Raw genomic sequence first — 15,529 nt, 5'->3', positions numbered from 1 at the left:
ATATTTTCTTCGACTAAGCACATCTATTATACAAGTAACATTACAATATTTATTTATGTTATATACCATTAATTTATAACTCAATAAAGTACCAAATGTTGCTAATTCTACATTTTTTAAAAGACAAGTGATAAGGTATTTATAAAAAGCTAACTTAAGCTTTCTAAATAAACTAAATACATATTTAAATAAAAGAGATTAAAGTCAAGTGCCATAGATTTTTCTGCTTTTCTCTAATATTTATGAAACAAAAGTATAGTTAGGAATGTTGCCACGATGAAGAGTTTGTACTTTCAGTCCAGGGGACAAAACACAATAACACGGGACCATGCACTTTCAAGATGGAGAAAACAGAAACTGGAGGGGTTAGAAGGATCTGAGAAGTTAAAAGGGTGTTAAGTGTAGCAGAAAAAAGATAGAGTTTTGATTCTATTTGCCAAAAGCACAGAGATACACTTTTTACCTTCAAAACAAATTCCCTTGACACAGGCCACTGAAAGGAAGCCAAGATAACACCAGCAACCGAGCCTCCTCCGAGAGAACAATTTCTGAGTTAATAATCACAAGTCAAGGACCAACGGCCCAAAATGAAAGGAGAAACGATGCAATAGGCTTTGCAATATCATAATGTTACAGTAGATAAGAAAAAAATCAAAGTGATTCAGTCAGTGATCACCAGAGAATATGAAACCCTAGATCTGAGCACAGTTTTAAAGCCTATGAAAGCTCAGTCCAGGTCCCTCGGTTTCTGTATTTCTAAATGTCTACTGAACATTTGCGCATACATCTATGTCAGCCACTAGAAACTCACTCTCCAAACAAGTGTCTCCTTTTCTTCATCTTCAATTTCATTCCTAGCTGATTTCCTTCTAGTCCCTCTGTCTTTCTTATTGTTATCTGAATTAATTTTCTGAAACATTTATCACATGTGCGTTCCTCTATTCAAAGGCTTACCTCGTTTGCCAATGCCACATCCAAACACTAAATATAGGTATTTGAGATCATTCAGTATCTAGCCCAGCCTACCTTTCCAATCCAATTTCCTCTGTAGCCTGTGTAGTCCTGCTGCCTCACCTATATAACATTACTTACACACTTCTGGACTGTTACTAACTCTGCTAGCCACTGCCAAACTTTTAAAGTCCAAATCAATATTATCTCTGATATCACCCTGATTCCACCTCACCTTCAACTCTGTCTAAAGGAGAATCGACCTCTCTGCTTCTTATGTTTTTCAAACAGTATCCGTAGAGTAGCATATCAGGCCTCTACAAACTACAGTTTGTTGCATGTACATATATTACCTCTACTCAACAATGACACTCTGGAGATTAGGAAATATCTCTTACTTATTTTCATTTCTCATGTACAGGAGCACTGCACAGTAGAAATTCCAATAAACATCGGGCATATTAAATGTCTTCACCATTTTCATTATTCACTATAAATTCTATATATGATTCTATTCCATACATAATTTCCTAGAAAGTACTGTCTTTTAGTTACAGAAAAATGTGCTTATAAGAACTCCTAGACAACATTAAATAAGAAATGTAGCCAACTCTGGTAGATTATTGGACAATGGAGAAAGCAGGGATAGAATTACCCAAAAGGAGAAACTCATATATTAATTTATATATGCCTTCACTATGCTTTGATAACTTGAATATTGATATTTATCAATATCTTATTTACATTATGCAATGACACATTAAGTGACAACTTTTTCTTCTTATTTCTCTGCCCATACTTACCCATATTTATGTACAAAGCCCCTCCCCTCTTTTCAAAAATTCTCCTTTTTCAATTATAACTAAGAAACAGCTGGGGGCATTTTTTAATTTATTTTTTTTGTCTGTTCAAGTTGGCTTGATGTATGGTTCTATCCTGAAGATTTAGCATTTTGACAAATTTAGTCTCTAAACAGGTAAAGCTTAGGAAAAATCCTATACCATAGCACTGTCTCTAAAGAGATGACACCATGTGAGATATTTTAACAGAAAGTTTAGCTTGCCTTTGTCAAAAGCACCCTGTTCAGCTCCCTGTGATGGCCAGTCCCTCTGGGTGAAGATCTCCAGATGCAAATTTGCCAAGCCCTAAACAAAGCAACTACTTTCCTGCCTTTATGTCCTTGCTCTGAATTTATCTCAACTGTTAACAGTCCTTGCCATGCCCTCAGAAATTGCAGTCACTCATTAAGTTTTCCCTGATGTTTGTTCCCCTTCCCTGGGAAGAGAGAGTAGCAATGGAAGAGACGGTTTGTGAATATAGAAAGAACACCAGCTCTTCTTTCCTTCCTACTCTCTGTAAGAGCAAAGAAACTAAGTAGATGACTTCAGAGTCGAAGAGATGTGCACCACAGAGATTCGGCCATGGTGGACAATTTCACCTGCTGTAGCTGCCATTCTTTTTCATTCTTCAGAGGTAAACATCAAGAACGAGCTGTAGATTTATGTAAACGGCATACACACACACACACATGAACTATTGGAAAAGATTGGTTCATGAATGACATGGTGAGCATTTTTTGTACTAATTAGTTTTCTTTTATAAATGTTAATGTAAATGTAAACTTTAAAATGACACTAGGTAAAACAGCTCATATAGAGAATGTTTACGAATTACAAGCAACCCATAGGAATTTGACATGGTATCTCCCCAAACATAATCAACACATATTTAAACATTTAATAAAAAATAAATTTATGCCACAGCCAAATTTATTTGTGTTTATGTTTTCAATCTTTCTAAATTTCTCAGATTTAAAATTGCTGAAAGGCAAAAATAACCTTCAAATTTGTTCAAGCTGTTAAAGAACTGCATACAGGACATTAAGTTGTTGCTCAAATGTTACTGAGCAGTAAAATACCATGATAAAGTGGCATCTTGCTGTGTCTCTATTACATCTTTAGCACTAAAATTAATTTATGATCAGTCATCAATTCATTTACATGTCATTTTATGCTAAATCCTTCCTTGCTGATAAATGCTTATCCTTAGATCCATTATGCTATAGTAAAGTCTGTGCTTTATAATATGACCCTGCTAATTGTTGCATCACCGTTTTATGAGGTATAAAAACTGGCTAGCTCCCATTTTTTTCAGCTGACATTTAATCCAGAAAATCTCCCTATTAAATGTGATCTGTCAGATAAAATCTTCCACTGTCAGTCTCTTTGGACAAAGCAATCCAAATACTGACCTCTACTTTGACGTAGAAAAACATGTCTAATCTTTAAAACTCCCTCTTTCACTAAAAAATATTGAATCTGCAACAATCCCACACTGTTTCTCAGAGAAAAAGATACATGAAATATATATGGAGTAACTTAAGTAATTATAAAGCATCTTCCTTGGGACATTTCCCACCTGTTAACTTGTTCCTCTCAGATAAAAGATGAATATATGATATCCCCTTTCATGTGTTACATATTGAAGTTCATATTTAGTTTCTTATAAAGATGTATTATAAATACATCAAACCTGTTGAGGTAGTCTATGAAAATTAATTATTTTCAGCAATATTTCTAAAAGTTCCCTACTATTGAAATAGTTTCCTTAAGTGTTTTGCAACAAAAACAAGGAATCAGGTCACACTTTCAAGTGGCCAGTTTTCTAAAACCTGTGTGGTCCAGTAGGATGGTGAGGCTGCCAGGTTTCACTGACTTCAAAATGATCTGGATTGGGAGTTCAAGTAAAAACCTCGAAAGACATAAAATACAGAAAAAATAGTGTCACAACTTCTTTTCAGCTGTGGTATTTATGTGAGGTCCGGCAGTCCAGGAATTTTGTTTTGTTTCACTTCCCAGCACTCAGCCTCACTTTTTGTGATCACTGAGGCAGTTCAAATCTTGGCTCCATGCTCACGAGATTTTCTTCCTGCCACCCCGCTTGTTGCCTTCTGTTTCTGTTTTCCTGTGGTGGAGTCATTAAATTCAGGAAATACTTATACTTGACTCCCACCGTAAAAGTTATAGAAAGAAGTACTGAGGGCTTTCCTGTCCTGTTAACCAAAATGTGGGTTTGGCATTTAGGAAGAAATATCCTGTGTGTTCATGTTCTTGCCAAAAACAGAGTGGGATGTGCTGGGATCAACGCATTTTTATATCTTTTCTTAAAACAAGCAAACAGGTTAAATTATAAGTATAAAATTTATACTTATAATTAAAATAAAATAAAAATTAAAAATAAATTAAAATTTATTATTTTATTAAAATAATAAACAATTAAAATAAAAATGATAAAAATGAGATTTCCTTTAAAAAGTGTTGATAGGGCTGAGTTTTGCTAGAATGAGTCACCATAATTGAATATAGAAGTAAATATGAGAAAAATAAATGAAAGGTATTTCTAAAAATTATTTTTGATATTGGTTAAGTGTATAGGGGCAACAACTAATGTTTTCAGAGCTAAAATTATATGCTGTATTTATGCATATGTGGAGAAGGGAAGGAGTGATGGGGGAGAGAGAGAGCCATATATTAAATAATAGGCTGGAAAACCATTTTCCTCTATAATATGCCACATCCAGAGATTAGAAAAAGTTGGGCATTTCCAGAGCAGGGGTTATGATAACTCATCTTTAGAGTAAAACTGGTTGATTTTGAAACTTCTACCACTTAGCAAGTATGTGGCATTGAAAAGGGCTTTAAACTCCTCTGTGACTCAACTCTTTGACTATAAAAATAACAAAAAGAGAAGGGGGTGGGAGAAGGTAAAAGAAGGTAAAGGGGGGATGAATGTCGGTGGAAAAAGACTATACTTTGGGTGGTGAAGACACAATTCAATATACAGAAAATGTATTAGAGAACTGTATTTGAAACTTCTATAATTAACCATTGTAACCCCAATCAATGTAACTAAAAATACATAAAAAGAACTTATCAATTCTGAAAAATAAAAAAAATAGAGAATAAAAGTAGTATTCTGATGATCAACTGAGTTAATAATACATATTAAAACTTTAGAAGAGGAACCAGCACACTTTTTAGATAAAGTGCCAGCTACCAGATATTTTAGGCTTTGCTTTCTCTGTCATATGAGGATCTCTGTTGGTGATTGTTTCTTGTTTTCGTATAACTTTTTTAAAATGTAAGAAACAGTTATAGCTCACTAAAGCATGCGTGCGCGCACACACACACACACACATACACACACACAACAGGTCATTGCTTATAAGAGTGCTTTGCACTTACTAAGGGTTATATATGTGCAAGTTAAAATTACTATTATTGTTGTTGTTATTATTGAATCTAAATCCTTAGCCAAGTGGTTGAAAGACACAGGCATTCAACAAGTGTTTGTTGTGGGAATTAATAAATAAGATAATAGTTTTGCAAATACGTTTTCCATTACTGAATGTTAGAATCTCCTTAAAGTTCACATATTCAAGCCCTAACCCTTAAGGTTATGGCACTTAGAAGAGGGGCTTTTGGAGGCAATTAGATTTAGATGAAGTCATGAGTGTGGGGTCATCACGATGGAACTGGTGACCTTACAAAAAAGGCCAGAGAGCTTGCCCTCTCTCTAGCGGCCCTGTGCGGAATACAGAGAGGACAGTTGTCTGCAAATCAGGAAGAGAGTTCTCACTAGGAGCCTCAGCTGCCATCACTTTGATCTTGTACTTCCCAGCCTCCAGAACTGTGAGAGGTAAGTGTTTGTTGTTTATGTCACCCCATCTACGGTATTGTGTTATAACAGCCATAGCCGACTAAGACAAAGACTTCACGAGGTATGGAACTACTGGTATTTTCTTCTTTTTCTTTGCCTTTGCCATTCATGAACTACTATCTCAGAATTTAAGAAGTCCCTCAGAAATTTTTTAGTCATTATGAAAATATTTGGAATTAATGTACTCATTTCTTTACAAATATGGACTCTATACCTCATTAACTGCTGATATTCCTTAACATAGCCGCTGTTGGAATGTTATGTATCCAAGCAAGATCCTGAATAATTTTATGTACAGGATTAGTAGCCCATCTCTATGTTATAATTGGAATACCATTCTGGTTGATTTCAGGGAATGAAACATCACTGTTAGTTCTATTTAATAAAAAATGGTCATTAGGTTCATAAAAATGAAAATCTCTAACGGAGAATTCAGGTGAAAGTAATGACTAATTTACGTATTCACACCACACAAATTTAGAACTCAAAGAAATTTATGGTAGATTCAGAGTCCTCTCTGCAGGTACTCACCATCTTAAAAACATAAAAATACAGGTAGAAGTAGTGTCTGTTTTATGACCCAGCTCATTTAGCACCATTACAGTGGCCTTAAGTGTCTGAAGAAAACATGAATCTTTCAGAATAATGTTCATTAGCATTTCAATTGTTGATTTCTGTAACATTTGATCCTGACATACATTTACCTTAGGGCTATCACCATGTGCACATATACACACGTCAACACACATACTCTAACATACTCATAACCCTATTTACACTCAAACATACCTACATGCACTCACACATGCTCAATTTACACATAATCAATCACAAACCCTGTCTTCACACACATGCATCTATACATACTTGCACACTCTCTACACACACACCATTTTTGAGAAAATATATTTACTTTCATTTTTAACTTATATCACACTAGTGTCCTACAAAGCAAATTAAATCTTTGATCACATCTTTCACACACAAAAAAATCATTTCAGAGCCAGAGGGGGAGAGAGAGAGAGAGAGAGAGAGAGAGAGAGAGAGAGAGAGAGGGAGGGAGAGAGAGAGGGGGAGAGAGAGAGAGAGAGGGGGAGAGAGAGAGAGAGAGAGAGAGAGAGAGAGAGAGAGAGAGAGAGAGAGAGAGAGAGAGGAAGGAAGAAAGAAAGAAAAAGAGAGGGAAAGAATGAAAGTTCTTTTATTTGGCTAGTTTTGTGTAGATTGCAACTCCTTTTACTAGAGATGTATTATTCATAGAATAAATCCATCATGGAATACATACCTAAACACCCAGAAGTTTTTATATATGACAGTAATTAAGCAGTGAATTAAGCAGTAAAACAGACTTTTCTTAGCAATAAAAGCTTCATTTGGAATGAACACTACAGTAGCTACAAGAAGAAGGGGAAATTGTTTTAACTAGTCACATTAGACAGCCTAACATGTTACTAACAGGTGGGCATGTAAAAGTAAAAATGTCATTCACCTGATTCATAGATATATTTTTTGTCTTTGAAATTATAACATTTAACAAAAGAACTACATAGGCTACAGCTGACATTTTTGTGCTACTATTGCAATTTTCTACTGCATTCCTAATGGAAAAGAGTTCAGTATCATTAGTGAGATATGCAAAAATATGCAGAATTTTACCCTGAAGGAGATTGTGCTAGAAATTCAGGCAAAGGGGCTTAACATAATAGTGTACTAATAAGTTTGCACTCCACATTCAAAGATGTACACTTTTGCTCTCCCACCTTTAGTTAGATCTGGATTTCAAATCACAGCAGTATATCTGCAGTTCTTAAATCTTAATTAGCCTGGCAAGCAGACAGCCCTCCAGGTAAGAAGAAAAACTGAAAAGTGGGCTCATGCATCACACATTTTATATTTCAGGAAGGATGCAGAGGGAAAATATAGGCCCCATGCTTCTCCATCACTGCCATAAAGCACTTTCCATCAGTGTTTTTTGAACTCTAACACATAATGCAAAATCTGTGCAAACTGGGGAGCTGTTGCTGCAAAAATGAGTGAAGTAAGACTGTGAAACAATGCCTCCTGTAAAGGACATCATCAAGGTAAAGACAGAAGTGGGTGGTTTTCTGAGAAGACCCCATGACATGTGTGGGGTAGCTCAAGACATGGTTCCTTCCACCACCTGTGATTAAAGTGGCTGTCCCACCTAAAGGAAAGTGTGTTGTTTTGGAAATGGGTTATAACTCTCTCCTTATCTCCTTTTGGGAGTGGCCTCCTGTTCTGTGACTGCTTCTTGACCTTTTCTTTACATGAGGTAGTCACATGTAGGACACGAGACTCCTTTGTCTGGGCCCCCTTAAAATAAGTCTCCCACTAAGGGAGGTGCAGTCCTGCTGGTCTGCCCTCTGCCCCTCTGTCCTCAGGGCTCCCTATAATGTGAGTATGTAACAATGGCCATGACTATTCCACCCAGTCCTCCTCGTGGATTTTTCAGCTTATCGGGAAGAGTAGTCAAGACTCCTGAGCTTGACCTCTGGCATTACACATGCAAAGGCACGCTTAACATTTGTAGCAGTTCTGTCTTTATAGCCATGCAAGATGCACGTTTGTGTGTGTATGTGTGTCAAAGAATGGATACCTACTTAAACAGAGAGACTAAATTTTTACTGTTTTCCATAGTAATTGTGTATATATTCGAATTTAAATTTTTCCAATATAATTTGATAAATTTAAGTCCTTGGAAGCAGGCTTCAGTACTGAGACCATCCTGCTAGATTCACTTGGTGAGTGAGGCAAGAGGAAGTCAGAGGAGTGAACAGCAAAAATATGTTTCTAGGGAGAGAGAAGCAGTTATTGGATCCAACAATATGAAATGCATAAATGTGTCATTTATCACCCTATAAATTTTCTCCACTCTACAAATAATACCTATGCACCCTTAGAAATACTTATTCTGAAGACTTGCTTATTTTCATCAATGAATGATTTTACCAAGTGAAATATCAAGAAGCATATTGAGATTGTATTCACTCTGTATGTTGTTCCTGTTATACAAAATATATCATTTCTAAACGTCAAGGCTTTTATATAATAGACTTGGTTCCCCTAGTAGAGTGAACTTTTCATGAAAGCTCTGGATATAATTGAGTTTTCTTTCATGTCTTTAAAGCTCTTTAAAATTCATGAATTTTCTTATCATTTTTGCAGCAAAGCAAAAGTATTTCCAAATCCTTTTTGAATTTTGGGTTTAATATTAACCTATTTAAAATGTTACAGAAATAAATGGAGTAGAATAAATCTTACATAAGAAAATATTTGATTTTTGATGCATGTTAATGTTATAAATAGGTCAGCTTTATTTCTACTGAAACAGTCCTGTTACCTGTCACAGAGCTGTCTAGGTTGTCCATACTGGATCCAGGTGTCTGCTCTAGCACTTTCAGGGGTCTGGGGATTTCTAAAGCCTCCTCCTCATCATCAGCATCATCATCTGGAACATCTGTTTCCAAATCAGAAATCAAGGCTCCGGACATGTAACCTATTGGTGGAACTGGGGGCTGTGGAGGTTGATTATTATTTTGAATGTGCCTAGAATGTAAATGGAAAAAAAAAAAGTTTGTCAGCATTCCACAAAATTAGAATTAGAATTAAACAGCATGCTCTGGTAATCAGTTTTCACTTCTTGTTTTCCACCGCCTCACTTTGGAGTTCACAGTCTTTTCTCATCTTCTAGCTGAAGCAATGTGCTATGAGTACAGGATCGCCAAAGCAGCAGCAACAATATAGGTTGATGCACTCTTCACTTGGTGTTCATGGGATGATACACAGAGAAAAAGAATACAGAACCAACACTATTTTGTATAAATAAATCTTCCAAAGAGCAATAGAAGTATTTCACAATCACCCATTTAAAGCTGACTGGATTTTTTATGTCCAAAAAGAATATAATAATTTTGTTTCCAGTTTAGTGTCGAATTTCTACTCAACTCGTGTCACCTGTGTGACTGCTGGCCCTCATGAATAAATGATGCCACATAAAGACCTACTACCAGTCCCCCTGCCTCCAACCAGGAGCACATTCCCTGCCCCACAAGGCTGTCTTCCTGTACCACCCATGAGTCTGGTGGACAGTTGTTTTCACTTTGAACTGGTTTAAAGTAGGAATGATTTCTTTGTATTTTAGCTACTTATTTGTGGGTCTGTCTCACCCACCAAAGTCATATTAAACACCTGAATGGCAGAAAAGGTTCATCTCAGCCCTCTGACTTTAGAACATGATGAAAGAATAACTTTCATCGCAACCTTGCAAAGTAGATGAAACTCTCTTTTCAAATATTTAAAGTGAAGTTCCATTTAAATGATTTGTTTCAAATCACATGGTTAGTAAAGTGCAGAGCTGGACACTGGGGTCCAGTGGTTTACTTTGTGCATATTGAAGAGTTTCTTCTAAACCATAAAATGCTAAAGGAAAACACAATGCATTTGCTACTGTCATTAGAGAGTGAATGTACCACATGCTTTGACACTTTGTCTTTCTTTTGCCACAATACAAAGTATTTCAAAGACCTCTGCTATTTAAGGAGATGTAAAACAAGGGCTACGCATTTTTACCTCCATATCATCAGGCCTACATCTTTAATTTAATTGATTAGGAATTTGAGGTCTCATGTTATTATTCTGTATTCATCACAGCTCATTCTTTGAAAAGTCAGGAAGTTTTTTAACTACTTTTACAAAAAGCCTTCAGTGTTGATAACTACACCTTGCTGTAAGTGTTGCCTCAAATTCTGTTTATGAATCAAGGATGTAGTGAGCCAACTGGTGAGCAAGAGAATATAGGCTGATATTTATGTATTTATACAGATGATTCATTTCCTGTAATGAGGAAACACTTTGCTCCTGGGAAGGACAAACAGGCTAACATCTTAGCCCTACATCACTGCTGACACCTTTGGATGGAACAGAGATACTTTAAGGGGTGAAAAATGTACTCCCTGAGTTTGACAAAATTAAGAGATACACTGAAATACAGAGAGGACATAACGTTCATAAGCATCTCCTAGGCACTGTGCTGGGCACTTCAGGGCTCCATATGAACAGCTCAACTCCAACTTCCCTGGAGCCAAAGCCTGGGAATTATTATTTTGTACATGTTTCTCATGCAATGTTGCTGTGCAGCCCAAGAGAGGTGCTTCCATTCCAGAAGGGCAAGGTCCTGTGTGAGCACATGGTGTCTCATATTCCCAGCATGAGGAGGCAGCAGTTTCTGGAGGACTGTGGACTGTGGAGAAACACACTGAGAAAAGAAGCATGGCCTGCTCTGTGGGTTTCTGAAACAGATGGAGATGCACTCATTTGTTTACTCATTTAGCAAATGTTTATGGAGAACTCACTAAGTGAGGACTTTTTTAAGGGTAGGGATAAACAGCAGTGAACAATTCAGGTGAACACCCAAGCCTATCTGAGTAATAACAGCTATACTATAACTAGATTCTTTATGAAGTACTATGCAAATGCAAACTCATTTAATCCTCAAAAAAAATCTGTGATCTATATTAATACACTTATCCTGGCTTAAAGAGAAATTAGGCCTTGTCGCATGCTCCTGAAAGGTAATCTCTAAGTTCTAGAATGTCGTGTCTAGTAAAATGTCTTTGTTTACTTGGAGGCTTTAGGCTCCTCTAGAAGTCTAATGTGATTTACTGCGGGGTGGCGGGGGGGTGTCTTTGAGTCACAAGGTATCATCTTGCCTTCTGGAGGGGCTGGGGATGGAGGTCGGCCATGCAGGTGGTCAACCATGTCCATGTGAGCTTCCCTGGATGGTAACACAGCTTGCGCATCGTCACACATTGCACTGGGAAAGTAACTCTTTCCATGACTCCTCTGTGAGAGGACAAGTGCAAGTTCTGTCTTTGGAACTTATCTGGACTCTGTCGCATGCATTTCTTTTCTTGGCTGACTTTAACCTGTACCTTTTTACTGTAATAATAACTGAGTATAATAGCTTTCTGTGAGTTCTGTGGCTTTTCTAGCAAACTCTTGAACCTGAGGATGCTGTTGGGGACTGCCCTCTCACTCCCTATGTGAGCTAGTTATTATTACCAACGTCATCTCACCAAGGGAAACTGAACCCAGGCATGTGGAACTAGTTGACCAGCTTCATACAACTAGTAAGCAGTGGCAGTGGTCCCAGCCTCAGCTGCCCCCAGCCCAATTCCACACCAGGCCACCAGAATATCCTTGGGGAGACCCTGTTGTCAACATAGTTTAAGGCTGTCCCAGTGATTCCAAAACGCAGTCCGATTTGAGAACCCTGACCTAGAATCTGTGCTTTAAGTAACCAAACCACACAGCTCATTAAGTTAACTGGAAGTGAATATTCTGGGTTTTAAAGTAGCTGGCTTCAAATTAAATAGTGGTGTTTCATAAACCAGTCTGATGCAAAATAACACTGTTTAAAAGTAGGTTGTCTTTGGTCTTTAAAAAAAATCTGATAATTGAGAAAAATGTTCAAGAATCTCCAATTCTAAGAAAAGAACGTATGTTTGTGAAAAGTTTTAAGTCAGGGTGTCAAACTCATTCTCACCAGGGGCCACATCAGTCTTGTGGTTGCCTTCAAAGGGCCGAATATAATTTTAGGACTGCATAAATGTAACTGCTTTTTAACTACGGGCAAGGAGCTCAGTGCTGCCATGCAGCAGAAACAAGGTACAGGGCCAGATTATACAAGGTGCAGGGCAGGATTCGGCCTGTGGGCCTTGTGTTTGCCACCTGTGCTTTAAGTGAATATTTCTGGTTTTAGTGTCTCTGCATATTTAGCTGTATTTATATATATGTTATTTCATTATTTTTTAAATCCTTGCTTGAAGATATGTTTATTGATTTTAGAGAGAGAGGAAGGGAGACAGTGAGGCACAGAGAGAGAGAGAGAGACATTGATTGGCTGCCTTCCATACACACCCCAACTGGGACTGACCCCACAACCCAGGTGTATGCCCTGACCAGGAACTGAACCTGTGACCTTACAGTGCATGGGAAGACATTCCAAACAACTGAGTCACACCAGCCATGGCACATGTTTAGCTGTATTTTTTAAATAAATAGTTCATTAGCACTGAATAAGACATCATATTATCAACTTATCCCAGTAGTTGAAACTACTAAAAAGAAGCAAATACTATTTCATAAAAATTTACTCCAACATCAAGCAATTGGTATAAATCAACAGAAGATAATTAAAGGGATGACATCAAGATATTGTTTTCAAGAGTCAGACTTACATGTTTCTATTTGGGAGAAGAGAGAGCAAATAAGAGGATTGTTTCCACTTGTATTCTGTCATATTTTTCATAGGATATCTAAGGTTTCCATTTATTACTTATGTAAGTGTATACATTTATTAGATATAAAGGAATTTGGGATTTGTAATTTATTCTATGTTTTTAATGCATTGACTATTACCAATATTACCATTTTTCCTGTCTTATTTAAGCCCAAAGAAGCTCTTTTAGTAGCTGACACTGATCATATGTGATCTGTAGAAGCTTACATTTATATATTCACAACCACATACAGAATTAATTATAGACAGTCTAAAGAATCTAAAAGGAGTTTTTTATTATGGTATTGGAAGTGAGTTCAAGGATAAGCTAATTAGAAGTTAAACTATAAATTAGAAAAGATTCTGGTGTAGCCAAAAGCACTTTAGCCTGAAATTCAACAGATCTAACTTCTTGCTCCAACTCACTCTAACGAGTTATGTGACTTTGCTCAAATTATTTAAGATTTCTTCCATCAATTTCCTTCTCCATATGATTAAAAAGTCGTACAAAAAAATTTCTAACCCCAGCTGTATAGTTCCATGAGAACCTCTTGTGAATTTAGTATAAAAGAACATTTCCTCTATCCATGTTTTGAAACCACAGGACCCCCCTGACCTAATGAGGATATTTACCATGTTTGCTTTGCGATGTCAAACTGATAGGCCCTTGTCAACTCATCCAGGTGAGCCTGCAGCATGGGCTGCATCTCTTCCCGTGGGGATGGAGTCAGAGTTGCTGTGGACTGCTGTCCAAAGGAAATAGCAGGAGAAGAAGCCACTCCTCGGACAGGAGGTGTTGGGACACGATCATCATCTTCTTCCAGTTCATCTTCCATACCCTGGTGTAAGTATGTTTGTACTGGTAATGGCGGGCACCAGCTATCACTGTCATAGCTGCAATTAAATTAGAAAAAAAACCACATTTGCACATACACGCATACATATAGACAATTATACTGGCAACAAAAAACAACCGCAATAGTAACAACAGTATCTAAACTGTTCCCTCAGTTTATTTCCTCCTATTTTACATTGCTGGTGCTACCATAATAAATCACCTGGCTGTTATCTTAATTTCTAATCATAATTACATCTTTTGTTTATATATGTCAATTTACTTTTAAAGGATCTTATTACTTAAGTGTTACCCCACAGTTACAAAAGGCAATAACTTCCCAACAAAGTTACTCATGTGGAAAAATCAAGTGCTAATTAAAGACAATTAATTAATCTAGCACTTGTAGATTTAACTACTTTCTTCTGTTCATGCTTGTGTACCAACAGAATATTCCTATGTTGATCATTTGAGAAGTGCTTGAGAAATTTATTCACTCTTATTCTAGAACTATGCCAACTTTCATTCCATAAGACATGTTAATCATTAAGACTTCATGCTACAAAATTATTCATTAGCCCTTTGATTCTCATAAGTCTCAATTTTCTCAGTAGAAACTCATGTCTCCCTATATTTCAAGACCTAAAAGCTATAAAACAGAAGTTCAAAACCTAGCCCTTTAAAATGTATATTAAAAGGAAAAAGTGTTTTTTTAAAAACAGCATATTTTTAGGGACTCTGGGTAGGGAATATAGAAAAAGTAATTCTAAAAGTTTTACTTGTTTCACAAAATCACTGCCATTTCTATGTACCACTTTGTGGGGAGATGTTGATAGTAGCAGAGGCTATGCATGGGGGTGGGGACAGGGAGCACATGCAAAATCTGTGCTATTTGCTCAAGTTTACTGTTAACCTAAAAATATAGTCTATTAAAAAAAACAGAATTTGTCATTCTTTCATTCAACAATCATGTGTCAGGTGACAGGATCTATTCACAGAGCATGAATTTAATATCAAGGGGCACACTGATATCAAGGAAATAATCAACAACATTGAATACTATAGGAGCAAAGAGTGGGGAGCTGAAACTGGCGTTGAGGTTGTGCAAGGCTATGCTGACCCCGGGAAAAGAGGATATTCTAAGTACCACATGTGGTGGTCTGGAGAAAGAAAAAAGTTCAAGTATTTGGAGAATTCAAGTAGTTCCCTGACAGGCAAGAGTTGGCAAATGAAAGTTGGCCACAGACAAGGCAGGAGAGGGGAGGGAGGGTGAGCCAGCTCGCAGCAGGCCTCACCAGCTCTGATGAAGAGTTTGGAAGTTTGCCTGTGGGTGATGGATAGTTAACTTCGAGGTCTTGTGCAGGAAACAATATTAACTTTGGCTGTCCAATTTTCTGCTCTTGTTGAAGCTACCTGAACAATCTTCTATCTCAAAGTGTTACAAACTGAAGACTGTTTCAGAATCCCTGATTGATATATTATTTTAGAAATGTCATCTATATTTTAGCATAAACAAGCATATTTTAATATGTTACAAATAAAAAATTTATATACTAGGGAGTACCCTTGGTTGAACCCTAAGTAGTGTTCCCATTAATTGACTACATAAATACCAACCCGAGAAAACACATTGCTCTGAAAAAATGCCATTTTTCCTGTTTTATATGTTGAAGATCATGGATTTCACTTGAAGAAAAGATTCTGTTGAGTAAAATGTTTGTAACCCA

General features: G+C 36.9%; 1 protein-coding gene across 13 annotated transcripts in view; it reads right to left on the bottom strand.

The window, feature by feature from the left end:
- The window catches only part of ROBO2 (roundabout guidance receptor 2), a 1,629,349-nt gene that overhangs the window by 17,332 nt on the left and 1,596,488 nt on the right, over positions 1 to 15,529 (bottom strand). For all 13 annotated transcript variants that reach the window (XM_045851089.1, XM_045851086.1, XM_045851087.1 and 10 more), the window contains 2 exons: positions 13,601 to 13,861; positions 9,029 to 9,234 (listed from right to left, as the gene is read on the bottom strand). In XM_045851089.1, coding sequence (XP_045707045.1) covers positions 9,029 to 9,234; positions 13,601 to 13,861 — 467 coding nt within the window. The remainder of the gene's footprint in view (positions 1 to 9,028; positions 9,235 to 13,600; positions 13,862 to 15,529) is intronic.

Source organism: Phyllostomus hastatus, unplaced genomic scaffold (genome assembly GCF_019186645.2).
Source record: "Phyllostomus hastatus isolate PE091 unplaced genomic scaffold, TTU_PhHast_1.1 phas_contig_86, whole genome shotgun sequence".
Taxonomy (NCBI): Eukaryota; Metazoa; Chordata; class Mammalia; order Chiroptera; family Phyllostomidae; genus Phyllostomus; species Phyllostomus hastatus.
This window is presented reverse-complemented; position numbering and strand designations above follow the sequence as displayed.